This window comes from Triturus cristatus, chromosome 3_2 (genome assembly GCF_964204655.1).
Source record: "Triturus cristatus chromosome 3_2, aTriCri1.1, whole genome shotgun sequence".
NCBI classification, from domain to species: Eukaryota; Metazoa; Chordata; class Amphibia; order Caudata; family Salamandridae; genus Triturus; species Triturus cristatus.
The window spans coordinates 907,215,911-907,243,157 of record NC_140584.1 but is presented as its reverse complement, the minus strand read 5'-3'; the positions used below and the strand labels follow the sequence as shown (position 1 = coordinate 907,243,157).

The 27,247-nt window shown below is 42.7% G+C and overlaps 1 protein-coding gene across 1 annotated transcript in view; it reads right to left on the bottom strand.

The window, feature by feature from the left end:
• Positions 1-27,247, bottom strand: part of NXN (nucleoredoxin) — a 419,399-nt gene that overhangs the window by 64,292 nt on the left and 327,860 nt on the right. Inside the window, exons 5-6 of the mRNA XM_085649351.1 lie at positions 23,799-23,905; positions 13,991-14,170 (exon numbers count right to left, since the gene is read on the bottom strand). Of these exons, the coding sequence (XP_085505477.1) occupies positions 13,991-14,170; positions 23,799-23,905 (287 nt within the window). The remainder of the gene's footprint in view (positions 1-13,990; positions 14,171-23,798; positions 23,906-27,247) is intronic.

The window sequence follows — 27,247 nt, the reverse complement described above, 5'->3', positions numbered from 1 at the left end:
TTCACAAAACAAAGCCTGGTTTATAAAAAAGTATGCAAAATTAATGAGGCAGAGTTGGAAGGTAGACTTTGATGTCAAAGATTCTCTCAACATAAAATATTTACATTTTCAATCAATCAATCACTTTACATTTTACGGGTAAAATGTCCAAGACCTACATGGTCCGTTTTGTTGCTAGGAGTTTAGTTCTGATTGTCCACATCCATCCTAAAAACTATGCCGTTGGAATCGCATACAATGCGGAAGAGTCTGAGCACAGTATACGCATTGCTACACTCGACTGGTATGTTCCCATGTTCCTACAAAATCGTTGCCAGCCAGGCTTTGCGTGGGGCAGCATATGCAGGGCAAACAAATAACACATGTGCATATGTCTCTTACTCATTAGTACAAGTTGGACACTTATCGTTGTGTGTAGTAGACCATGAAACAGTAAAGGTCTTCACGGGTAAACAACCTACTCTAAGCTGGAAATAAAATTTACGGTCCAGTGTTTTAGTGATTATGTCCCAATAGTCCTCAACGTGCGGCCTTGGTTTTATTAGCAAGAATCTTCGTGATAATGAGGTGGCGTCACCTACTCTATTCGCCTCCAGCGTGATCAGGTCCCAATATCTTTGCCTGATCACATTTTTAGATGGAAACTCTGTACTGCTTGGGTTGGTCCACAGTGATAACATGCCCATACCAGTTAAGGTGATTCTAATATCGCGCAGCCAGCTGATGTTATGGAAGCGATCAGCCTCCATTATGTCTTTGAGACCTTCCACAAAAATGGCCACTTGTGGTGTGGACCAGATCCTGCACCAGTAGAGGATGGGACGCAATCTTGCTAAGTCAGCAATGGCCTTTCTACCCAAGTTGTAGCGCAGGGGGAGCATGGGGGTGCTTTGGGGCAAGCCTGTGACCCCTCGTAGGAACTTATTCTTAGAAACAACTAGAGGATACAGATTTTCAAAGCCCCATATCTAGGCGCCATTCAGAGCTGAGCTCAGTATTTTGGAACTATAAATTTGCAGCACCGGAGTTAGAGGCTTGGTCAGTGATGTTTTAAGCTCCTTAATCATTACACCCGCCAGTTATCTATGTTTGAGGGCCATTGTATCAATATGTAGCCATTGTATCAATATGTGGCCACAGGCTGAGCCCTTTGTGCATGGTAATACCTAAATAGGTGAATGCGTCAACCTGCTCGAATAGTTGCCCCTCCATTACCATGCCCCTCTTAAATGACTTGTGTTCATTGAAAGTCATAAATGTAGTTTTTTCTCTGTTAACTTTTAAGCCACGCAGTGTACAGAATTCCTCAAAGTGCTGCAGCGCGCGTTTTAGCCCACTTGGTGTTTTGGACAGTATTAGCGTATCGCCTGCAAACATTAATATAGGAATTGTTTTTTCCACCAAGGACTGGGGCGTCTGTGGGAAAGACAGCTAGAAACTGACAATGCCATTGATAAAAAGTGAGAACAATGTGGGCGCCAGGACACAGCCCGGGCGTACTCCCTTCTCAACAGGAAAGCGATCAGTCTTACTACCATTAACCCCCCCAGCGAATTTGGGCAAAGTTTTTCGTGAAGGCGAACTATTAAAAAGAGTGAATCGGGGGGTAGTCCAAGCTCCTGCAATACCCTCCATAATTTGGGCTGTGATACTGGGTCAAAGGCAGATTTAAGATCAACAAAAGCTGCATAATTACTGCCTTTTCCGAGAATCACCGTCCGCCAGTAGATTAAAATAAAACGAAAAACTTGGTCAATGGTGCTCAAATGTGACCAAAAGCCTGCCTGGAGGGGGCTCAAGATATCATTATCATCAATCCATGTTTGATCTCTTGCTAAAACAAGTCGAGCTATAACTTTCTGGATTCAGTCTATAAGGCTAATCGGCCTGTAATTCCAGAGTAATGATTTATCTCCTTTTTTGTAAATAGGGATGATCTCCAACCCTTGCCAGATATCCGGGATCTGGGCTCCATGAGCAATAGCATTTGCTAAAAACGATGTACTGGCTCCAATTGGCCTGGTTCTGGAGAAAGATCAGCGGGCACTTTGTCAATGCCCGGGGCTCTCCCGCTGGGGATAGTGCTCAATGCCGCAGTTACGTCGGCTAAATTTTAAAACAATGTCAGTCTGATTAAAATGAACCTGAATAGGAACATAGACTGTGCTATCTTTATCTGCGTATTGGCCTGAGAAAAACACTACCCACGTTAGTGAGTCCACATGATTTTGGAGAGACTGCCCGGGGCCGCCTGCCCCCCATTTTACCAGGCTCCAGAAGCGTTGCATGTTCCTCTCCTTACATGCTTCTTTTAAATTCTTCCATCTTTTCTCATCCCAGGTCTTTTTTGCTGAGAGAATCGCCTTTTTATAAAGCTCCCTTGTGTGTTGGACTCTAGGCTGATCTTCTACTCTTATTGCCCCCCCCCCCCCTCCCCAAAGCTTTACACATTTTTTTTACACGTGTTATTGTACCAATGTGGATGTGCTTGTGATCCCTTTGTCTTTGGTCTATTAGGAATTTGAAAATGTGAACACATTCTATCAAAGAAAGTATTGTGTATTGTTATTTCTTTCAATGTACTATGATCATAGTGAGAGGACAACATCTGTATTAAGATGTGTTCTAGATCAGAGTTAATTGATGTTAATATGTCAGATCCTTCAGTTACCATTGGCCATTTAAAGTGTTGCATATCATTTGTCACTTCTAACTCACCAGTCGAGGGTAGAATTGGGGCTTGTGGTTGCTCCTGTAGAGACTTAAATGAGAATGAGGTACAGAGTGAATTATGGTCACTCTCGGTTCTATCCGACACATCCATGTCTTGTACTGTGTGCCATATTTTTAGGCTGATTAACATATAGTCAATCCGACTAGTGCGGCGACCATTTCTAAACCTATGGGTCCCTTGCTTGTGCAGATGTAGTTCTCCCATTAACTGCCCTTACACCATGTTCAAGGGTTAGGGTCTTCAGCTGTATTGCTGCCTCTGTCCATTTACTGATCAGGGGTATTTCTAGACTGGGGATGCCCCACTGTTCGCCTTCGTCCCTCACTAGGTCTAATTCCCCATTGTCCAGGGGCTCAAAGGTGGTATTGAAATCGCCCCCAATTATTACCGATGAGGACCAGGATATATTATGTAAAAGGTCATCCAAATCGGAAATAGTTTCTGACCTTCGTCCCCCACTACGCGCTCTAGAGTAAATATTATAAATATCAATATTGACACATGACTCACACCCCAGCCGAATCGCGAGAATATCATTACTTCCCGTCTCAAGCACTTGTATGGGTAGGCCGATGTCCTGCCGGACCCAGATTGTAAGCCCTCCCGATGGGCGACCCTTGCTGCCCTTTGTAGCTAGTTTGTAATAATTTAGGTAACCCAGATGATAGGATGGTTCGGTTGCCCATGTCTCTTGGAAGATGCATATATCGTATTCCTCAACAAAGGAATTCCAGTCAGGGGACTCTTCATTGGACTGCAATCCTGCAATATTCCATGAGACTACCTGCAGACTATATGATAGACTATCGGGAGAAGGTGAGGACCCAGCCATAACGATTGCTGCCTCTGTGGTGCAATTTGGCTTATTCGTCAAGTCAGTCACCCTAAGTAGTTCTACGGCGGTGTCCTCAATATGGAGCAGCTGAGGATGTGTTGTGGCGTATGCTTGGATGCCGGTCTGGGACCTGTGTACTGCAGGGGGCGGGGGGGGGGGGGGGGGGGGGGGAGATGAACCTTCTTCGATCTCGTTCAGTGGGACACATTGTTAAGGGAAGCTGTGCATGATGGCTGAGTTACAACTAGGGGTGTTTCTGGGCGGTTATACTTAAAACGTATATTAGTGTTAAACAAGTGTTGGGTGTGTAAGTCGAAGGCGACCAGGTTTTCCACCAGATCGGTCCGGCAGCAGGTGATGAGGCAGCAGGAAGGAAGCGGGTTCCCATTTTTTTCTTCATTGTTGAATGGGGTTTCAACATCAATTTCATTCTTGACGGCAAAGCAGATTGGAGAAGTACTGATCTAGTCACTGGAGTCCTTGGTGTTACCCAAAAATGACGAGACTGTGCTTTTAGTTCCCTCCTTTTTGGATCAGACTGTGAGGGAGCTCAGATTCTCAGGAGTTAGAGATTCTTGATTGAAGGAACCTCTTCCCTCGTGTCCTCTGGACATTTTAGTCTGGCAAAGGCAATTTGTCAGGCTCTTTATACGTGAAAGTGATTCTTCACTGACTGTGAAGTTTGTGCACGTCAGTGTGAATTGGTGACTGAGTGAAAATAAGTCAATAGTTGGATGATTGAGTGACTGCAAAGATGAATGAATGAGCACGTGCATGAAAAATGTGTGCGTGAATGGATAAATAAAAGAAAAAGTACATGGACAGATATTCGGCTGGATGAATGGGTGCCTTTGTAATGCGGGGTATAATGTGAAGTTTGGATTACAAGAGTGCCCTATTAAAGTGAGATGTTTATACAATGTTAAAAACCTGATAGCAAAGAGCCTTATCAAAAACAAAAAACAGGCATGCACAATGTTAAACTGAGAATACGCCGAGATGTAATTAAGTGGGTCATACAGAATATAATGTTATGAAATGGCGTTCTTTAACATTATAGTTATGTCTATACTTTGCAGTGAATAAAGGACCTTGAGGCAATAGCAATCTCCATAACCCTAAACACTCAAAAGTAAATGTCAGGTGCATGAGAGAGAACATAGGATTTCTAAAGGTTCATTCCTCAGGTTTAACATGAGGGCACAAGGACCCAGGATGCCCATGTATCAGGGAGGACAGCACCAAGAAGCTTAACTGTGAGAATATGTGTGAAAACATCCCCCCTTTGTGCATGAAACTATTTGTTTTGGGACTACTGATACTTTTGTGGGTATCCTCAAGGCCCCTTATACAACCCTCAGTGAAATGTGCCGAGTTTGATACAGGTTCGTCCGCAGGGAAACCAATGGGTGCCCACAGAGTGTAAGCAGCAGGGAGTTTTTTTAAGCGTCATAATGCAGTGAAATATAGGCCTTCTGAGTGAAGGCCTGACTCTGAGACAAAGGAAGTCTGGGCGGAGCAAGAAGGACAGCGTAGGACCTCTCACCTGGCTGCGCCCATGAAAGCAGCAGGCAGGCCAAGGTCCTGCAAGTTATGTGACCTGAGATGTACAGTATGCATGCAGAATAGCGCAGCTGCATACCATGTTTGTCGTAAAATCGCAAGCATGGTTGTGTGAGGATTTACAGTTACACTGCCTTTCGGTACCCGGATATCTGGATAATGTGCGGTGCCTCGCCGCCAGTACGCTGTTAGCTGATGCTTGAGAGGCACTCTCTGCTCAAGGAGATCAGTGCAAAATGTGTATCTGTCAGACAAGCCAAAAGGCAAGAGGTTGCCCGTGAGCAAACTGACTTATCTTAAAAGGCCAGATTCATGGCACCTGCCAACCCCCTTTCTTTTCCTTGAAGCTCAGTGCATATGCACAGGATCATTGTGGCAGTCAGGTTTCGTAGAGGCTGGGCAGAGTCACAAGTGGTGCGATGAAGATAGGCATGCCCGTTGCAGCCTTGCAGGATGAATAGGTACTGACAAGTAGTCAATTACTGAGGTATCAGCAACTGAGATATATCGTGGGGAACAGCGAGGACCTCAAAGAGGGGGTGGAAGAGGCATCCCTGCTAGAATACAAGGTGCTGGGCGCTTTCCTGACAAGCCATGCGATATCCCACATTTTTCTATGCTGCTTCACAATAGCCTCCCACCACTTGACACTATAGGAATGGGAGGGGGAGCCAAGTAGGCTGGAGAATGATGACTGGGGGTTGGCGTGCAGATACCCAGAGGAAGTGGCAATCAGGAGAGGATTTCGGATAATCCACCTGAAATTTTACCATAGGGCATTTTATACGAGTGCCCGACTATTCCAGGTGGGGAGGACAGCCGATGACCACTGCCTGCGGGCTGCCGGATGAGGGTCACCCAGCTTCACATGATTTGGGAGTGCACAGAGGGAGGTCAGAGTGTACTGGGCAAAGATAGAAAATAGACTATCGGATGTGTTGGCTTGCAAAGTGCAGCTCACCCCTCAACTGGCCTCCCTAGGTATAGGGGGGGGGGGGCGAGGACAATCCCTAGATCACAAGGCCTTGCTTTTCAGTAATGTGGGCCTGATAGTGGTGCAGAGGGATATCATTAAATGCTGGAGGGGGTGGGGGGGGAAGCCAGGGTTACTGTAGAACCTGCGGGAGTGCGAAGAAGGCATGGATTGGCGTATGGGGAAGAAAAGGTTGGTGAATCGAGTAAGGAGTTGCCCACGTAAGTTTGATAAAATACGTGGTGCTGTAGATGGAAGCATGAGAATTCTCAGGATGAAGAATCAGGATATTGCAACAGAGGACAATAGGAGACCCTGATTGAGGTGGGAGGATTTGACAGATGAGGAAACATTCTGTACTAGCTCACCACAGATAGCGGCCTGACCATGGATTACTGTGGGGAACATGAATGTTTGTTAATGTATGCTTGACCATATGCCTATTATGTTTGTTGCGGAGGGGGTTTATTGTGTTCTTTCGTTGTAAGAAATACAAATAATTTCCATAGAGTTATAAAAAAAAAAAAAGGCTTGCCAGTAGGGTTGGTTGCAGTTCCGGCCCTTCGTGAGGTGACAAGGCCTTCAGTAGAAACGGCTGGTCGACTTCTGGCACCAGCCTCCAAACACCGTGTGTACAGAGTACTTTGTGTGCAGGACTTGATGAGAGGTTCTGTTGCTGTAGCAAGACAGACAGCTGATCCAGGAAAGACTGGACTCTATATCATTCTCATTAAGCACAGGGCTGTGTTGTGCAGGCTAGACGCTGCAGCAACAAACAGGTGATCTAGGAAAGAAGTCAGGGTCTGCCCTACCTGGTGAGAGCTTTGTATCTAACTCTGACATCCGTCTTGAATCATACCCATTGCTGTATCAAGATAAACTCGCCCAGCGGCACAAGGACACATTAGGCCTACGTAAGGTACCTCTAGCCACACACAGACGCCATATTGGCAGCCCTACCCCCTCCACAAGAAGCTGAAGCCTTACCTCACGACACGTTAGTACTCACCATTAGAGCAGAAATATGCCCAGCGACAAGGGGCTGTATGGAATTGGGAAACACTAGTGCCGGTCCCCAGTGTCAAACCCTGTACGTATTAATTTGCCCCGGTTCAGTTACAACCCGCCTCCACAATTCTTGAAACATGCAGCAACAGACCGTATGTGCATAAATGTAGAACATGCGAACGTTACTGAGTAAAATCTGTTAATCTCAATGCAACAGCATGGAACTGAATATGCAATCAAAAAAAATGTAACAGAATGATTAATTTGGCTGTATGTGTTGGAAAAGTATGTTACTGAATATAAAAATCAATAAAAAAATCAAGATAAACTCGCCATCAAGTAGATTACGTCCCAATAACCCCTCTTTGGCCAATAGTACTGCTCATTCTACTGCGTCTTCTTGTCTTCACTCATCTCCAATGGCTTTAGACAGGGCTCTAGTGGGTGTGGGCAGATGGCATTGCAAGAGGTAGAACAGGGGTGTAGAATGCCTATAGACCAACCCCCTGCAGCAAACTATTCGGTTGCCAGAGTACAGTACCGCATTATGGATCAGAGAAGGGAATTGTCTGCAATTACGGTAATTTGATCAGGAGCAAATATTTGCAAAAGCTTGAAAGCACAATTGAGGAATCTTTGCTTTCAAAATACAATATTCACAAAACAATACGAGGAAAAAAAAAGTTTTGCTAAACTACTGGGAAATCATATGTACCATTTCCTGAAGCATCATTTATTAAAACTTGTTGATGCATGCTAGTATTTCCAAAAAATATTCATAATGGAAAATCAGTGAACCAGTTTCAACAAGATTATGGAACATATGAAAATAAACAGGCATTGGAAGAACCAACAGGTCAGACATTGGTGGTCAGTCTTATGGTTTCGTCAATGCGTGTCTTGTTTTGAGATGGTTTTCGTACACATTTATTGTTGAGGGAGCTGCCGGGCCCTCACCATTATAACAAACATTGGAAAAAAGAAAAATACTTTTGGTCTCAAAAGCACACACTGTCACAGTATTCCTTAGCACTGAACAAAACTAATTTATCTGCTGATAAGCTCCTTGTCAAAGAGCAGAATGTTGTCACTCACAGTGAGGACAGCCGATAGATAGACAGAAAGAATTTTAAGAAAAGCAATAGGTCTTGGTTGATGCCAGACCTAATTAGGAGCCCAATTCTTACCGAAAATCCCCCCCAAAAAAATCAGAAAGTCAAAAAAGTCTACCCATGATATATGTCCTTCCATCAGTGCAGATTTACCGCTTTCATGAATTCGCAGAAGGGGGCCAGGAAGTCGTATCCCTGAAAATATTTGTGAACTGCATTTTAGCATGACCAAATAAGCATTTGTAGATTTGCTCATGTGAAAATCTGATGATCATTTACAAGTTCACTTTCACTTCAACCACTTTTTTCCTTAACCCTGGAAGAAGTTTTACTTCTACCCTTGTCAGGAGTACATTTCAAACCGCTCTCAGTAGGGGGAAAGATTACAGAAGAGCTGGAGAAAAAACCCTAAGACATGCAAATTAGTAGTTTTGCACAGACTCAAAAGGGCACTCCAACCCTGGAGCTAATGCTTACCACTACCTCTAGCCCCAGTATGTAGACCTGCAGACAGCTGGCAAACTAAGGGAATTGCTAGTATTCTACTAAAGTATGATCCCCTGGCATAATCAGAGAGGCTGTTATCATTGCTACCATAATTTGTCACTGCCCTACATGGCAGCAAAGGGACAAGTGGATTTCTTTTACAGGACAAGTATATTTATGAAGCAATGTGTCCCACAGACAAGTATATATTTTATTAAATTCCACACCCCTGGGTAGAGGCTGGCAGGACTGAATAAAAAGGGGAACAACCTGGCCATGCTCCTCCTGTTGTCACATACAGTGGGAGGGGTGGTTTCAGACACTGCATGTACCCTTCACATCAATTTATTGAGGTTTTAAAACTTTTCAAATAGCTCTCTTCCCACCAGATTGGCATTAAGGCACTTTACAAAGATCTAGGAGAGATACATATACAAGTATAATAGTGCCACAAGTCTTATGTTGCTTACCATGCACTATGAAGAAAAACACACATAACAGCACAATGCTGTAACTTGGGGTGCGTGGAGGAAAGAGGAGAAAATGGGGGGGGGGGCAGGAGGAAGAGGTAACAAGAATAATGTGGAGCATACTGCTAGATAACATAACATAAGAGGATCCTATAGACCAAGGTCTGCGAATTAATCACCTTTCAAACATTTCCTGGGTCACAGTAGGGATTACGAACAGTTCCTATATTGAAGGTGTAGGGGGAGAATGTAAGTACTCTTGGGGGACTAATTAAACTGCTGGTGAATCGTTTGAGGTTGGTCAACGGTGAAAACCCCCTCTCTGTATTCATTTCAATTTGACACCAGCTGTGCTCTAGCAGACAGCCAAAACGGTCTACAGACAGACTAACGTATACTTTTGAAAATCTTTTTGTTGCAACATCTCTGACTTGCAGGTTCCCATTCTTGGGTCCTCAGTGGTGTATGCCAAATTAAAATAATTATTACCTAGGCTCTTTCACCAATAGGCAATTATAGTTAGGCCGGCTGTTCCACAGGAAAAGCGGTTTTTGTGTTGCTCATAACTTTGGCAACGTCTTACGAATCTCCAAGAAACTTTCCAAAAAAGTGCTACTTTTTGATTAGTTTGTGCATGGAAAGTATCGGGGTGATCCATCAAGCGGGGCGAGGACAAAAATGGGGGGTGAGTGGGGCGGGGGTACCAAAATGCAAAATACCCATGCTTTTCCATAGACTTCTTTCAGAAGGGCTCCAGCAAAAACTGCTAAACTGAACTAGACCAAATTTGTCAGGAAGCTCGATCTTGGGTCGGAGATTGCACTTTTTGTGATTTGGTGTAAATTCGTTCAGCAGTTTTTAAGAAATTAACGTTAAAAAATAATTGTATATCTGGGCGGTTGGGTCCGCGAGAGACTCATGGGAGCACCAATTTCAAAATAGAGCACTCTGATTGGCCCAGGGAGCTTTGTTTCCCTTGGGCCATCTTGCTCCAGCGGTAGTCAGACTCCTGCAGGAGCAAGCACTCTGATAGGCTGCCAGCAAAAAGTTTTGCTGGCAGCTTTTACAGGGCTCGGGGACTTAGTTCCCTGTCCTGAACATCTTTTAAAAATAATATGCAAGAGTGTAGGGATGCCCTCATTCCATAGGCCCCATGGGGTGGACCCAGAGGTCCAATTATGACCAAAATTGATGCAATCCCGCAGGGCTCCCGTAGGATTGTTATAAAAAAATAAAATTAAAGTAAAATGGCGACGGGCCACTTTGGTTTAATAATGGGAGAGGGCATGTGGGCCTGTCTCCTAGCCTTTAGAGGGCCCCGGGGAGCGTTGGTGCTGGACAACGCTCTCTTGAGTGCCCCAGAGGATGCTCCCAGCCAATCTAGTGATTACCCAAGTGCCGTATTGGTTAATACCCTTAACCAAGTCCTGAAGAGGCCTAAAATTACACGGCTGAAACTGGTCAACCACCAACACCAGAGGCTCGCCTCACAAGATGTACAAAACAAACCAACAAAAAAACTTTCTACAGACAATTGATTGATTACTCTATGAGCTGGTCCTTCTGGTTTTCTTTCACTCTAAGCGACCTACCTTAACTTGGTACTTATATTTTTTTACTATATTCCAAATAACGGATTCAACCATCTTTTCTTACTGTAGATCTAGCAAGGATTGCGCTTTTGTAAAAAAGAAAAGACATTATATACATATTTAAATATATATATATATATATATATATATACATACACACACACATATATACATACACATATATGTGATTGTATAAAACTAGGTCACAATAAAGTTGTTCTTAATTGCACTTTATTTCTGTACCTATTCGAATAAAGTCAACAGCACAAGATCTTTGTGTGCATCTATGATACTTGCTTCATCTACGTAGCAATGATGCCTTGGTCAATACATAAAAAAAAATTTAAATTTTTTTTTAAAAAAAACGACATGCAAAAATGTTCAGATAACTATTGATTTTTTTATTATTTTTCCATCGGTAACAATCAATAAGTTATTGTGTTACACCATTGCTTGATTTATCCTGCTAGAGGTCACTTTTAAAAAGTTCGCATTTTCTTGTCCTAACCATTTGCTACCTGTTGCCAAGTGTCCTGGGTCATATGACTGAATAGCTTGGCAGTTGGCCTTTGTGTATTCCTCCCAGACAGTGAAACTAAAGGGGACTAGATGCTGGCAGGATGAGCAGGGCGGAGCTGTTTCTTACCCACTTACATGTCAAAGGGCTGCCTCCAGCATACTCACAAATGGACCTTACACTAGTGTCTTGTCACCTCAGACTTCTTGTGGCTTAGGTAGAGGAAGGGCAGTATTTTCCAGAAATAGATGTGGGGATAGCCAGGATGGCACCACCACTTCAAAGGCTGGCACCAGGCATAAATATTAGAACTCCCGAACTCTTCAGTACACTACTGGACCTGCAGAGGACATCTGAAGGACTGCCTTCGACCCACAGAGAACTAAGTAGTATGTAGATTTAAATAGCGCGGCTGATCACCCGTGCGGGTATTCAGGCACTGTCCATGGGCACGGGAAGAGTAAGTGATTTGCTAAGAATCATAGGATGTTGCGCTGAGGTTCGAACCGGATCCCCAGAGTCGGCAGCTATGGCTGCTGCGCCACATTCTCTGATGCTTGAGGCCTGCCTTGTACCTCAGAGTAATGGCCTGCTGCTTGAGGCCTACCCTGCTGCCTGAACCCAGGACTACCAGAGTGACTCAAAGGAATAGTTGGCTGGCCTACTGTGTAAGCTACAATGACATAACAAGCTTAAAAGACTTTGAAACTGGTATGAGCCTTTGATGGCATGAGGTGAGGGTTAGCCACAGGGCCAACCACCCGTACACTACCAACCCATTACAAACACTCACGCCCCCTGTTATTTTAATGGTTTTCTGATCCCAGCAGGACTCGATTGACAGATCACCCAAAAACCTTTCAGGAAGGAGCTGAGGTATATGAACTTTGTTTTGGAAAGTTTTGTGAAGATTCGTCAAACTTCACCAAAGTAGTAAGGCAGCAAATCGCGTGACTTTGTCAAATCACAGCTGGTGCACGATGTCACTTGCTTTGCCTGCAATCACATTTTAACAGCATTATGTGCTTGGGGTGCCGCAAATAAATCACAGCACTCCATGAGATTAAATGCTCAAACAATCAGTTAATTTTTGGGCTAACCTAACACAGAAGACAATACATTACGGCTGGGAAGCCAGCCTTCTTCTTGTATATAGTCACCATTTTCTGCTTTATGCTCTCCTTTAGACAAATACTTTTATATGCAGGTCTCCACATATGGTTTAGAAGTGGGAGTATAGTACTTTTATTTCTGTAAGTTGCAAGATGATTTCTACTTTTAAGTTGGCAAACAAAAACAAAGGTTAACTTTAAACAGGCATACTTTTTGCTTCAATCCATGAGTTTCCGTAGCAGAAACATCACAAAATTTGAACATTTATTTTACACTTTAAAAGTGACTCTTTGTCAAGGTCGCATCACAATAATATACATAAAGATAGATTCGGAGTTGGTCATTAACCTTTCTATTAATATTTTTCTGTTCAGGCTCGCTTTACTGTGGGTGTATAGCAAACTTTAAAATACTCCAACTGCACCCTTTTTGGTATTGTAGGCATACGCTAATATAGGTTTAGAATTTGTCTGGCTGTGGCATTCTGTATTGGTTTAGTTTTCGAAGAAGATGTCTAACTAGTCTAATGGAGAGGCATTTACATCATCAATCAGTGAGAAAGACCAAGCTAAAAGAACGTCTTTAGTATTCTCATTCAGGAGAAGTCAACCTTGGTTAACCTGAGTCCGGAGTAAGAAGTTAAGTCCATGATCACACCAAAGTTCTTCACTTTCATCTAAGTGGTTAGGTGTAGTTCAGATTTCAGTTTTAGATGGCTCTGTCACATCTCCACATACACTGCTATGAGAAATTCACTGAGTCCATTGGCTTGAAGGGTTCTGCAGCTTTAAGATGATCCGAATATCATTGGTCTAGATGTAGCAGGTACGCCAGAAGTAAGCAAAGGCAAAACCTAAAAAGAGTGACTGGGATGGACAGTGTACACGGTACGGTTGCAGAGAAACCTCTTAATTAAATGCTCCGCTAAGAAGTTGAAGAAGTCCCAAGTGTGGCTGATCCAGAGTGAGGTGCATTCTGGGCTTTGGAATTCGCAGATTTGGTAGTAAATTGTGATGTGTTAGTTAGAGTATAGGAAAGTTGGACTGTTAGTGGTTGTCGATAATTAAGAAAGCTGAGAAAATCAAAGAGGCAAAGCAAATAACAAGTAAGGAATAACAAACACAAACTGAGCATTCTTTAATCCTAGAGTTGTGTTATGTGTTTTTTAATCCACCACAAATCCTCCTCCATCATTCTTACTCAGGAGTTTTTGATAAGGGTGAGATGCCTCTGGGGGACTGCCTGCTGCGTATTATCCTACGCAGTTTAATTTATGAAAAGGATACTTTGCACTCCGTGTGGAACGGGTAGTGGGAGAAACTCTGCAAACTCCGCCAGCTGAGCGGAATTCTTCGCCCAACCCTAGAGACTTCATATGTTTTCCTCTCTGTCTGCGGAACTCAGAATGGGGAGTTCCATTTCCTGTACAAGTTCTTCCAGGTAAAACCTGGGGTACTTTGAGCAGGGAAAGCAGAAGTCATTACTGTTACCAGCAGCATATTACAAACCTCACAATATAGTGAATATTTGGATTTTGCAACATTACATAATACAAATTAGCAGTAAATTAAAACACTTATATCTTACCCACAAAAAGAACCAGACAAGGTCCTTCATTCAGCTGCACAGCATTGGAGTCTGTTAGTTCCAGGATAGGCTTTGGATGCCATGGAAACTCTTTGCAGTCAACATCATTTAAAACTTCAACTCGTCCCTGTCGTGTGACAATATCTCCCTTAGGGTCAAGTACTATGAGCGTTGGTATGCCTGTATCAAAGAGAGACCCAATACAAGGACAGGTGATTTTCTATGCTCTTGTTCTTCCATCCATACAGTTGTGCTCTTCATCTGAAGGTGGAACCCAAAATAATTTAGACATACAATTCACTGTTAATATACGCCCTAGGTTTGCATACTTTTCACGTCTATTCGGTCCATCGTGCACTTCTTAAATAGTATACAACGGAAATTCGATCCCTTTTAGTGACCACTTGAAATTTGTGTGTGTCACTAACTCTTGTGAAAGTTGAGTGAGGTTTCACTGCAACAGCCTCTAAAAGCAGTGTGTCTGGGTAGGTCCACTGACAAAATAGCAGCCTAAGGGAGCGTCCATCCAGAGACTACACATAAATATTACATTTCTGCTCACCTTCCCCAGATCCGATAAACACCATCAATTCTAGAATAAGTAACAAAATAACACCAACAGCAGAAAATGTCCACTGGCAATAAGGAAATACTAACAGTTCTAAAGCTCCTCTATTCGACTTGAGCTTAAATATTTTTTGGATTTTTTTTATCTTTTTGATTTCAAACAACTACATACGAGTTTCCCAAAATGTTTTTTTCAATCAAATATGCATGCTCCATATTGGGTTAACACGCTTGCCATTTTCACCCCCCCACCCAAAAAAAAGCTCAGAGAATACGGACATGTGTAGCACTGCCATCTTTAAAACAGCCAGACCCTCTGAATTACATACAGAGCTGAAACTGCTGTAAAGTCAGCAACTTCCAGGGTACTGGTGAGGAGCCAGTAGCTCCTGAGCTACCCGTTCCAGACCCCGTGAACTGGAATCTCTCAATTTCCTTACGCAGGGTCAATTCTTCAATGATTATTGCGTTTTAACAACTGCAGAACTGGGATAATTAAAACAAGCGTGCAGAAATTCTGCCTCTGGATGCAGAAGACCTATTTCTAGTTTAAACATTGTAGATAAATAATGTGGCTTTTAAAGCCACATTTAAAGACACAGAGGACGCTACAACTCACGTCTTGAACACCTCTGCATGAATGGGATGTCATGCTTTGATTTGTACTTTTTCACTGTAGAGCGACATTTAAAACAGTAAAAAGCTTACAACCTGATGGTAAAATGCTGTTCCTATCTCTGGACGAGATGCTTCAAAAGTTCAAGACTAGACTGCAGAATGTTCGAGTGTGAATATTACTGCGCTCACAAAACAGGGTTTCTAGAGTCTTCTTAGGTCTTGCAAAATGTAAATTTCATTCTGAACCCTTTTATTTAATGCAACTGAAACTAACGTTTTTAAAATAAGACCGACATCCATAAGTGCGTTTCTCCAGCATTGTGTAAGCGTCCTTTTATAACCATCATCAGAAAATCATTAACTAAGACTGAACACCGTGCTGAATATTAAGCCTGGGCAGAGTTTGTGGAGTTCTGCTACGCGTAACTCCGCGAAGAGCAAAAAAACCTCCGCCGTGCTACGAGGAGCTCCACAAGCGGCAGAGTGCGTTGGATAAATGCTGTTCACGATTATTTTCAGTGCCAGGTGCTTGTCTGCACTGTGCAATCATCCCAAACGGCACCATGCACAGCGCAAGCGGGCGCTGCTTCCTTTCTGCTGCTCCAGTAGATTTTCACTCGAGCTGCAGCTTTCTCAACGCGAACGGACAGTTTCTCAACACCATCGGTCGCGAGCATATACAACCACTCACAATGGGAAATCTGACCGCCTGCGTTGAGAAATCTCGGCGGGAGGTTGATTTTCCACGCTCGCCAACTTGATGTTGACGATCGCGAACGAGGGAAAATCTCGCCGTTGGTGAATTATCCTCGCTTGCCAACTTGATGTTGACGAACGCGAGCGAGGGGAATAACCTCTGCTGAGTTTTTCAGAACTTCAAAACTTCGCGAGCGGAGTTCACCGCCCAGACTTACTGAACATAGTCATGAAGGTCCAGACATGCAATGCTCATTAAGCTAAGATGGCTTCATGCACCCTTCCAAACGTTTCCTGCCCTGCCACTTGTTGTAGGCTTGACTAGCAAGGTTCGGACTGCCAACCTGAACACTGGCTGTATCTAAACAATTCCTTTCACCCTCCCAATGTAATTTACAGCTGGTCAAGCCTCTTTTTTTAGGTCTTGAATACAGACAGCATTTACCTGCCAGTTGTCAATATGTATATTGTCTACAATATCAATACTTAGAGTGGGCTATGGGTCAGACCAATGCTTATAATTTGTTAGCTTTCTTGTCATTCACATCCGCTTGCCACTTATTCAATGGCTATCATTCCTCTTCTACGGTAGGCCCCACCCATGGAGCATAGATTCTTTAGCATCCTTTTGTTGGAATGGCTTTTAGCCTCGAATGGCTGATATCGGGGTACAATTTATTTCTTTGAGCCGTCAATCGTATTCTTCGTCTCGTCCCAAAGTGCGGCTTCTCCTAATTTCACTGCAGCCCCTCCCACCATTTAATCTGTAAAAACACTTTCAAGATAGCGCATAATGTTTTTACTTATCCTGCAGTATTTCTTAAATATATTTTTATTGGTTTTGTCTAATGCAACAGAAACATTCATATGTAGCCACTAGCAGCGAAATGTTTACAGAAGGTGAGTGAGAGAGGAGTGAGAGTGTAGGGTGAGTATAGTTAGTGAGAGTGTAGTGAGAGTGTAGTTAGTGAGAGTGTAGTTAGTGAGAGTGTAGTTAGTGAGAGTGTAGTGAGAGTGTAGTTAGTGAGAGTGTAGCGAGAGTGTAGTTAGTGAGAGTGTAGCGAGAGTGTAGTTAGTGAGAGTGTAGTGAGAGAGAAGTGAGAGAGAGTGTAGCGAGAGAGAGTGTAGCGAGAGAGAGTGTAGCGAGAGAGAGAGTGTAGCGAGAGAGAGAGTGTAGTGAGAGTGTTGTGAGAGAGAGAGTGTAGCGAGAGAGAGAGAGTGTAGCGAGAGAGAGAGAGTGTAGCGAGAGAGAGAGAGTGTAGCGAGAGAGAGAGTGTAGCGAGAGAGAGAGTGTAGCGAGAGAGAGAGTGTAGCGAGAGAGAGAGTGTAGTGAGAGTGAGAGAGAGTGAGAGGAGTGAGAGAGGAGAGAGGAGTGAGAGGAGAAAGGAGTGCGAGAGAGAGAGAGTGAGTGTGATAGAGAGTGTGAGTGTGCGTGCGCGTGTTTCAGCTTTACTCTAAACCACAGAAGATTGTGTAGTTGTAATGAAATTATTTTATTGATAATTAGGACAATGTGTTTCGGCTACCTCCGTAGCCTTTTTCGAGTTCAAAATGACCCGCCCCACAACGGCAACATAAGTGAAGCATTAACAGACATGAAAGAAGCACTTCAAACACAGAGTGGGCTGCGTGCATGAAATGAATAAACAATAGCACGAATATACCATTGTTACGGCAAACAATTTCCAATGTAAATTCGTCCCATTTCAGTTCACAATTAATTGCAGCTAATTTCAAGTCATTCATGGCATGGGAACGGAGTGTAGACATTAATGACGAACTTGTCAAATGGCCAAAATCATAAAAACTGATAGCAGGCTACACATTTCCCATATCTTCCTAACATGATGATATTCCAATGAAATAGTAATTCTGTAATGAATTAATAATATTCACTGCCATTTATATATGTCACATATCTTGTAAATATAACGTCACATCAGCCTATAATTGTATACTTCAACGTGTTACAAAAGCTTCAAGAGCTTATACACATAGGGCAGTAAAAAGTGCTGTGAATGCAATGATGTGATAATTAAAAACAAACGACCAACCAGTAATGTCCATTTTACCGTACACAATTATGCCACATAAGACAGTAATGTACTCAGGTCAATTCACCCAGGTATAAGGGACATTATACTATCTGCGCTAGGTTGTCAGAATTAACTAATGGACCATACTAAAAAAGCGAAGCATGCTCCAAGTGACTGAGAATGTGAGGTTCAGTCCATTTAATAACGATAGTCTTAAAGAATACAGGGAGAAGATAATGAATATCATGCCAAGTGCCTCATGATAGCATGCTCACTACGTCACTACTGATACACTTTGGCCTGTGTAGTAAGAATGTGAATCTACACCAGTACCCGTAAAGAGCGTTAATACAAATAATAGTGTGCAAGTGATATGTGTATTAAAATATTACATTTAGAAGCCGGACGTTAAAGAACGGAATGAATAGCAGGTCAGTTGGTCTTTCAAGGTCTCATATCACAGACACTAGTGAAACCCATATGATAAAGCCAGGCTATTTCTCGCTCAGTTTATGTACCTATGTGTACTGCTAATTCTTCGCCCCTATTCAATCCATAGGGATGTTTACTATTCAACTGTATAATGTATCTGGACTCTTAAAATCCCAAGTTTTTTCCCCAGTCCCCTCCTCTGACGTTTTTTCCAATCTATTCCATAGTACATTAGCATCTTGGAATTAATTTCATGCTTAACAAAAAAGTGACGGGCCACTGGGTAAGTCTGATCATTATGTTCGGGGACTCTTTTTTACGGGCAAATTGGTACTGCCGATGCACTTAAGGCCACAAAGTCACTCAAGCACACATACCACATAATACGTGTTGCATGTAATGAACTTTTTTTATTTTGTTTCTTCTTCCTCCCGGAGTTTCATACTCATCCTTGTTTTTACTTGTTTTACAAGCCTAGCTTTCTTGTGCTAAAGTCTCCATAATGACTAAAATGATCACAACATGAAGGGTAACGTAATCTTCACAATGCCGGCCTAAACTGCAACATGTATTATTGAAAACTCGAACTCCATCACTTTCTTATTCAACACACTTAACCTTCTCAGTTTTGTACTCCTCCGTTTTCCAAACTTGTCTCTTGTTTCTCTCTCTCTACAACCCCCTTCTCCTTCTATCATAACACCTTCAAATTAATGCTACTGCCCCACACTAGAGCCCATCTTCGTTGTAAGCTTCTCACTGCACTCCTAATTAATTCTTTCAAGTTTCTCTTCCACGTTTATTTTTAAGAGTTCTCCTCCTCACTGGTTTACCTCTTATTTAATCTCCTTCTCCTCTATTTCGTTTCTAATCACTCCTTCCTTTTTTTCGTCTTTTTGCATACCTTAAAAGAATATGAATGGACCAAGAAAATAATTTATCTTCATTCTTGCACCTTTTCTACTATCTTACCCTTATTTGTGCTTACCTTCGGTTTCTCCCATTTGTTCAGTGTATAGCATCTTTCTTATCTACTCATTTTCTTTCTCCCTTTTTCTAACATAACATCTCTTTCTTCTCATTTTTTTTTTTATTTTGACTTCTTTATTTTGGTTTTACTTCTATCCACTTCAACCCCATTTTCCATCTTATTTTATTCTTCCTCTTTTTCCTCATACTTCTGGTTTCCTCGATTTTCCTTTTTTTCTCTTTCCTTTTATGTGAATTCAAGTCTTTCTTTGCTTCTTTAATCTTTTCTCTTGTTACTTCTTTCTGTTATAATCACTGCTCCTTTGATCCTTTCTTTCATTCCCAATTCACTTTTCTACCCTTGTTTCAGGCATTTTTCCAGCCCATCATCCTTTCATGTATCCTTTTTTGCTTCGTCCTTTTCCCTTTGCTCCATTCATCCATTGTTACTTTCTATTCATCATTCACTTCAATCGTTCACATTTACTCTTTTTATCCTTTTTCATCTATAATACTGTCATGTTTTATTTCACATATTTCTTTCATCCTTCCATCATTTCTTTCTTTTTATCCTATGCTTTCATCATTTGTTTCACATTAGCTCATTTCATTTGTCACTCACTCTTTGTTTTCATTTTCTGACTTAATCACATTTATTTCTATCGCTACGTTTAGGCTCCGTCGATAACATGTTCCTTTCCCCAACCATTCACTTACTCTTGCAGTGCTATTTATGATATTCTACTTGGAGATTAGTGTCAACAAACAAGTTTGTGTGTCACAGAACTGCAACATCTGGTCCTGTGAGCTTATGTTTTAAGCTGTGCTGCAGCAGCTGGGGTGGGCCTTCATGACAAATTTGGTCCTGTGCTTTGCCTGCTCTGTGTGTCTGAAGGAAAAATGCACTGATGCTGCCTTATTTGTGCCTCTCTTTAATGAAGCAAGCACTGCTATCACTGTTTGGGCTAATCCGGAAATTAAGAGACCGTAAGACCTGAAAGTGCCTACATGGATGAGTTGAGGTTGGCTGTAAAGCTAAAAGTAGTGACCTGAAATTCAATTTATGATAAGAGGATTTAGGATTGACAGCCAATCGTATAAAAAGTGGCTCAAATATCATGTAGGGTCAACAGGTAGGCATCCTATTATAAGGTGACAAAGATGCCATCCATGACTTGCTGTTTCACTTCTGTAGTGTGGTCTAAAACCAGATTAGTAGTGCTTTAGTATGAAATTCATGTACACCTGGTCTTTTGGTGGATAATGACTGCTTAGTTACGATTTTGAGGAATGGTAGGTCTGGTATAGTTGGCAGTTGACAGGGTCCTATGTTGAGATGTGTGAGTGCTAGAGCAGGGTTTAATGTTTGCGGATGGTTGTTCCATATGTGGTAACTGAGGGTTGTAAGGTTGTTAGCAATGTTCAAATGAGGTGGCAAATTTAAGAAGGCACATTTTAGTCAAATTCAATTCTTTTATTTACTGTTTTTATATAGCACTCGATCAACTCAAATAGGTGCATCAGCGCATTTTTCATAAAGAGACAGGTAAACATTGATATAAACATATCAGAGAAACTGACATCCATGCTGGTATGGAGGAAAGCATTACAAGTCTTACAGCACAAGAAGCAAACAGAACATAGGAGCCTGGGATGGGCAGGGGAGGGGGTTCGGGATGGGAAAGCATGGTTTAGGAACAATAGAAATAAGTGTACAGCAAGAAGCTAAGATAGTCATTGCAGGTAATCAGGCAAAGGAAAAACACTGAGTGTGTGCACAAGGTGCGGATGATTCTGGTCATTCAGCATGCCCCCAGGAGGTATTTCCTTATGCTAGACTCACACAAGATAAAGGGTAGAACGGAAAGTAACCTGGCGGGAAGGGATTTCCGTACTGTACGTGCATTGCTTAGAAACACTTACATTGTAGTAGAAATCTTCTTGCATCTGTGGGTCTTTAGGCATAATGTGGTTTTCTTCTTCGATTTCGTGACCCTCCAACAAAGGAAAAGTGAGCAGGTGTGGCCAATGTAAGTATTTCTAGGTAATGAAGATAGCTTTGAAGATAGCCACTTATGTTTGAAAGAATTGTTTCATATGGTCATGTTTTCCTTTCTTGGCAATGAAAGGCGCAGCAGAGAGAAAATGCAATAGGTCTCGCCTTTGATTAAGTTAAAGCCACTTGCTTTGCTAATGGTATTGTATAGCAAAGCAAATGGCTTTCACTTAATGAAAGGCGAGACCTATTGCATTTTTAATGCTTGTTCTCTAAGCACTCCAGGAGAGTGCTTGTTTCTGCCAGCTCTCTCCTAGGTGTGCTTTTCCCCCTCTTGCTGCAAACGTTCTCTTGTCTGCTTATTCCCTTCCAAACTCCTTTCCTCCTGGTGCAAAACGCTGCCTTCTCATTCATGTGCTTCTTCCTCCAACTATCATGTTGCTCCTTCTTGTATGCTGCTTTTAACCTTTCCTTGCCCAATTTCTGTTGCCTCCTCTCCTGCCCCCCAATGCCCAGGGGCTTATTTGAAAGATTTTATTTATTTATTTTTGTGGAGGGTGATGGGGAAGTAAAGGCAGCAAATTACATGCCAGCCCTTCCTACTTTTTTCATTTTTTTGTTTTTAATCCGTCCATTTTGGATCAGTGAATAAAAAAAATATGGTGTCTGCCTCATTTTGTAATTGCGCATCCTTAATGATACACGCGCGCGCGCCTACAAAAAGCCCACATCATCGCTGCTTTTATTGTGTTGTTTTCTTTTGGCCACGTTGCACAGCATCTTCCCGATGCTATACAACTTTGCCGAAAAGCACTGGCAAAGCCGATAGTCAGCATTTTGCCTCTCTGCCAATGCTTGTTTTCTTACAGCAGCTGATGCAGTCTTATAGGCTGCAAGTAGAAAACACACTGGCTCGTTCATTGTCTCAGAAAGAAGATCAATGAGTCAGCCAGCATGCCTTGATAGTGGCATGTAAAAGTCCTCCTCTTGGGAGCCACCGAGCCTCACAAAATCCTGCGCGAGGCTCCGAACGCTGCACCATTCAGACTGTTAAGAGTAAAAGAAGCCGACATTAGGACTTGAGCTGGGAGACTCAAGTGTTACAGCCTTTCCTGTCACGTGACCCAAGACGAAATTTGCATACCTATAAATCCGTGTCACTAGTGCGCCCCGCTTTTCTTTCGATTGTCTCAACAAGTGTTTTGTCAATGTAACGGATTACAAGGCATTTTACGAGTTGGTTATATTTTGAAGGGGTATCAACGATGGACTTAGCAGAGTAAATCGCCCTGACATTCTCTGGAAAGCAGTTTCCTGGGGCCACAATTCCGATTGTGATTTACTCATACGCTGGTTTCTCTTCCGAGCCCCACCGCACGCACAACGTATCTGCGTCCCTCAAATCTCAGAGAGGCATAAATGTATTCAAATATTTATCTAATCGAACTCGTCCTCGAATATTTGAGAAAAATGTAATGCGCATTCGCGAAAATCTTGCGCACCAAAGACTCGGAAGTTTCACAATTTGGAGCAACGGCAGACCATCCCACGGCAGTGCGACCTCAGCCCAGTAACATACTGAGACTGTAAATGGCTTAATTAACCAGGCGAAACCAACTTTCCATCTGTCCGCGAGATAGGAGGTGGCAACCCCCCCCAACCCCGACTGGCGCTTACATTTCTTGGCAGGGTCTGCCGCATGTCCGGCAGGGAGGGCGCCCAATGAGAGAGCTGGACTGGCGAGTGCAAGGCAGCGTGACAAAGCTTCTGATAAGAAACTTCGTCACGACAGCCGTAATGCAGGCGACAGAGTTCTTGGGGGCCGTCCAAAAAGGCGAAAGGGCGGCAACTGAAAACCCTCCTTTTCAATGGGAAGCCAGCGTTTAACAAACGCTGACGCTACACAATGAAAATGAGGGGCGGGGCTTCGAGTCCCTTTCTTGAAACTGCCTTGATGACTATAGGTCTCGCAGGCGAGGAGCGCATGCACCCTCCAACGCCAGGCGACACCTAAAAATGTTACTTGCCTGTAACTGTAGTTCTCCAGTCGTGGAATCTTTCATAGATTTGTATTCTTGAACCATCCCTGTGGTTGTAGTGGGAGTCACACAGTAGATATAGTGAGCAGTGCAATGTTAAGCATAGACAGGAAATCTTTAACATGATCACATTATTAGCCTATTCACATCATTTCAAAAGAACAAACGGAAATCAATCAGAAGCAATTAGAAGATCACTCCCCCAAAAGGCCATCATACCTCAGATTTTGTTGCACAAGTCTGAGAGGTCCATCAGGACTGCTCCAATTGGAAAGAGTTGAAGACGCAGCTATTTAAAGAACCCTACATTACAATATGCTAACAGTCCACAGAACAGCTACTGCTCCTATCACTTGTTAACTTTTATTGTCTTTGACCCTCTACAGCGGCCGGCTTAAATAGGTTTGAATTATAGAAATACCACATACATAAACATTAATTCCTTATTTTCCTACCTTGTATTCCATAAAGACGGTTCAAGCGTGATCTTCTAGTTTCATCACTGTATGGAACAGCTAACCAGGGCATTTCATTGAAGTATTGCTTAAATGAGTCTTCAGATCTGTGAAATGCCAAAAGAAGCATAGAAAAACATTTAGAATCTTCACTTACTGCTTAAGAATGACCTTATCCACTAAACCCTTTTTTCATGTTAGTCACTTTTCTCATATTCTATAGGTGCTTACTGAGCTTGCCTACTAACCAGCTTACAATTTACAGTGAGCTTAGCACCAGTCCATTGATTATCATTGGTTGGCTTTATTGTTACTCTCCTTTGCTTGGTGCTTATTTGATGGATTGCCTTCCTCTTGTGCTTGTCCCTCCATGGAGCATAGCCTCTTTACAATTCTTTTATTTTGCACACTTGTATCGTTTCATAGTTCACATTTAGGAAACTACTTTTTTCTTTTTCATTCAGCCTTCCATGAAAGTGCATGTGTTTTCTAGTTATTTCCCTCTAGCGCTGCTTAACCCCCCCCCCACTGTGTTGCTTCCCATCACTACCAGCTTGTCTTTAAAAGTACAGTAAGAGGGATATTTTGCTGGTGTATGGGGTGAATAGCAAAATTAAAAGCTTGTTTTGCTTTAACTCATGTATTCCACCTACATCCTGCATGAAAGCCCAAGCTTTGTCACATCAAGACACTGCCACATCTCCCAGCACCTGCGCACAGTCCACTGGCTCCCCATCGAAGCTTGAGTCACCTTCAAGATGCTCACCCACGCTCACAAGGCCCTCCATGACACAAGACCAGCATACCTGAACAGCCGACTCAAATTCCACGCACCCCAAAGGACCCTACAATCATCAGCCCAGCTCTCCTACGCTGCAGTCCCCAGCACCAGAAAGACCAGATCGGAAGGCCGCTTCTTCTCCTTCCTCGCAGCCAGAGCCTGGAACGACCTTTCGCTCCACCTCAGACAGACAACCCCGCTCCCCATCTTCTCAAGAAACCTCAAAACCTGGCTCTTCGACAGACCCCCTCCTTGATGGACTGGAACCTGCGAACCCTCCCACCCCCAGCGCCTTGAGACCCTCACGGGTGAGTAGTCGCGCTTAACACCTTGATTGATTGAAAGGCTTATATGTCACGGGGGAAGGGCCATCTGCTGCACTCACTCAACTGGCTTCTTAGGCAGATTGTGTACTTCGCATGACACTATGTCCGGAGGCTACTGCAGAAAACCAAATGGCTGAATCCTGAGGGGGAAGGAAATTAGGCCTTGACAAGCATTTCCCTTTACATACGACACTACCTTAATCTTTTTTTAATTCTGTTCAGAGTTAAAAATATCTGAAAAATAATTTCATCTTATTCCAATAATTAGATTTTTTTCTTTTACTTTTTTTTAAACAATGCTTTACAGCAAACTTTGGCAAAACAACTGCTCAGCACTTGCATTAGATAGGTGAGACCTATAGGCTTTGGCAATGTGAGTTACATACAACCCCTTACACAATCACTAAGAAGTTCTGAAGCAGAAAACAGATGACTGGAAGAAATAGAGTGCTACAAGGGAACATAGTAATGTACTTTGTTATGCATATTGCTGACATGGTATTCTGGAATAGGTTCCATTATGGACGACAAGAAGTCTATTCTAAGAGCAAATTAATTGGGGTTTCTCTGAAGCTGCAGGGGTCACCTCAGCAGCAGGCTTCAGCACAGCTAATCACGGTTCCCAACCCGGGGCAGTTGTACCACTTGACAAACATTCTCTTAAAAAAAAAAATACTATGGATTAGACTTCCCTTTCTGTCCTTTTTTCTTCCCAGAAACCTTATCTCTCACCTTTCTGTTTCTAATCTTGATAAAGAAATAACTTTCTAAATGTGGAGCACAACTACATTGCAATGGTCAGAAAACGTTTTCGGTTTGTTCATATTTTTTATTGAACGTTTAAACCAAATTAATATTATGCTTTGATGCATTGCAAAACCTTCACATTACTTACTAGTAACAATAGTTTTGTTGTAGTAAAATGACTGCATTATTGTTAAAAATCTCATATAATTACAAACTTTAGTGATTAATGCACCATACACTTTACTACAAACTTACTCCATAGTATAGGTGAATGTGATTTAAAGGATAACATAAATGCCTTCACACGTTTTAACATTATGTCCAAGAAATACACATGCCATATGGATTACTGGGCTTAATCGGAGTATTCTCCCCTTTTTAGTATATGGGCATACAACATCCCTTTGACTGGTTAGCCCTCATCATTATAATTGTAACTTGCATGTTTCTCTCTCACCCATCACACCACCAGACACTGCTTCCCGTAACATAACCACGCTATGGTAGCCATCACACACACCAAACCCTACATGGTGTAGATTGGTATCCGTGTAGGCAAATGCTTCCGCTGCAAATGTAGGGGTGGCAAGTACTATACAAATGCGACAATATAATTTTGTGAAGCACATACAGAAAAAAAGCATAGGCAACATCAACTGTCTAGCTGTCCAAGGAAGGCAAGAGTAGATTTCCACCTTCACGTTGGGTGTATTAGTGGTCTAGACTACCTGTTTAAATGTTCAAAAAAATAAATGAAAAAATAGAGACCTTCCTAACTACAGATCCATTTTAAACTTACCTTTGTTAGCAAATTATTGAGAGAGTGGTAACACGTCAGCAACAGGATTTTGCAAGAACAACTGTCTTCATGGATCAAAATCAGATGCCAGACCAGGGAGAGGAGCTAAAACGATACCAGAAAAGTGCTACTAACCCATTTGATTTACTGGCGGCCTCTCATAGGTAGGATTAAAAACAAATCTTCTGGATATCCTAGTGAATTGGGGCGAGTGTCACTGGAATAACTCAGCCATGGTGTTGCTTTCTAACCGAATTCAGCAAATTAATATGGGTTAATGTACAACATCAACCAAAACTACAGGGCTCATCTTTTGCCCTTTAACAGCTGGATGAAGGGACAAGGAGAAGACAAGAGGGGAAGGTGAGCATGTGGCAACTGACAAAGAGCAGAAAATAGTGCTAGAGCCCACAAGCACTGGAATTGCCACTGGGGTGCATGAGAATGGAGAGGAGGAGAAACTATCAAAGTGAAATGACCTGTGATGCCCGTCTGTCTGGTGTTACCAGCTTGATGGAGCTGTTGAGTAAGGTATGGTTGTAAATAACGTGGGAGGCAACAGTCCTGCGGAGCTGGAGAGTTGAACCTGAGAACTGTAGAGCTTCATGGCCTGTCTAGTATTGCAGGGCTTGCAGTGCTTGGCTATGGTATTTCACCACTTACCCCTCTTACTTTCTTTCTCCAAGGATAAACTCTTACCCAATTGTAGTAGACAAGACCAAGAGGACCGGAGGCATTTTCAGAGGTTCCATTCTGATGGTGCCGAGGGTCCTCAACGCTAACAAAGCCCTACACA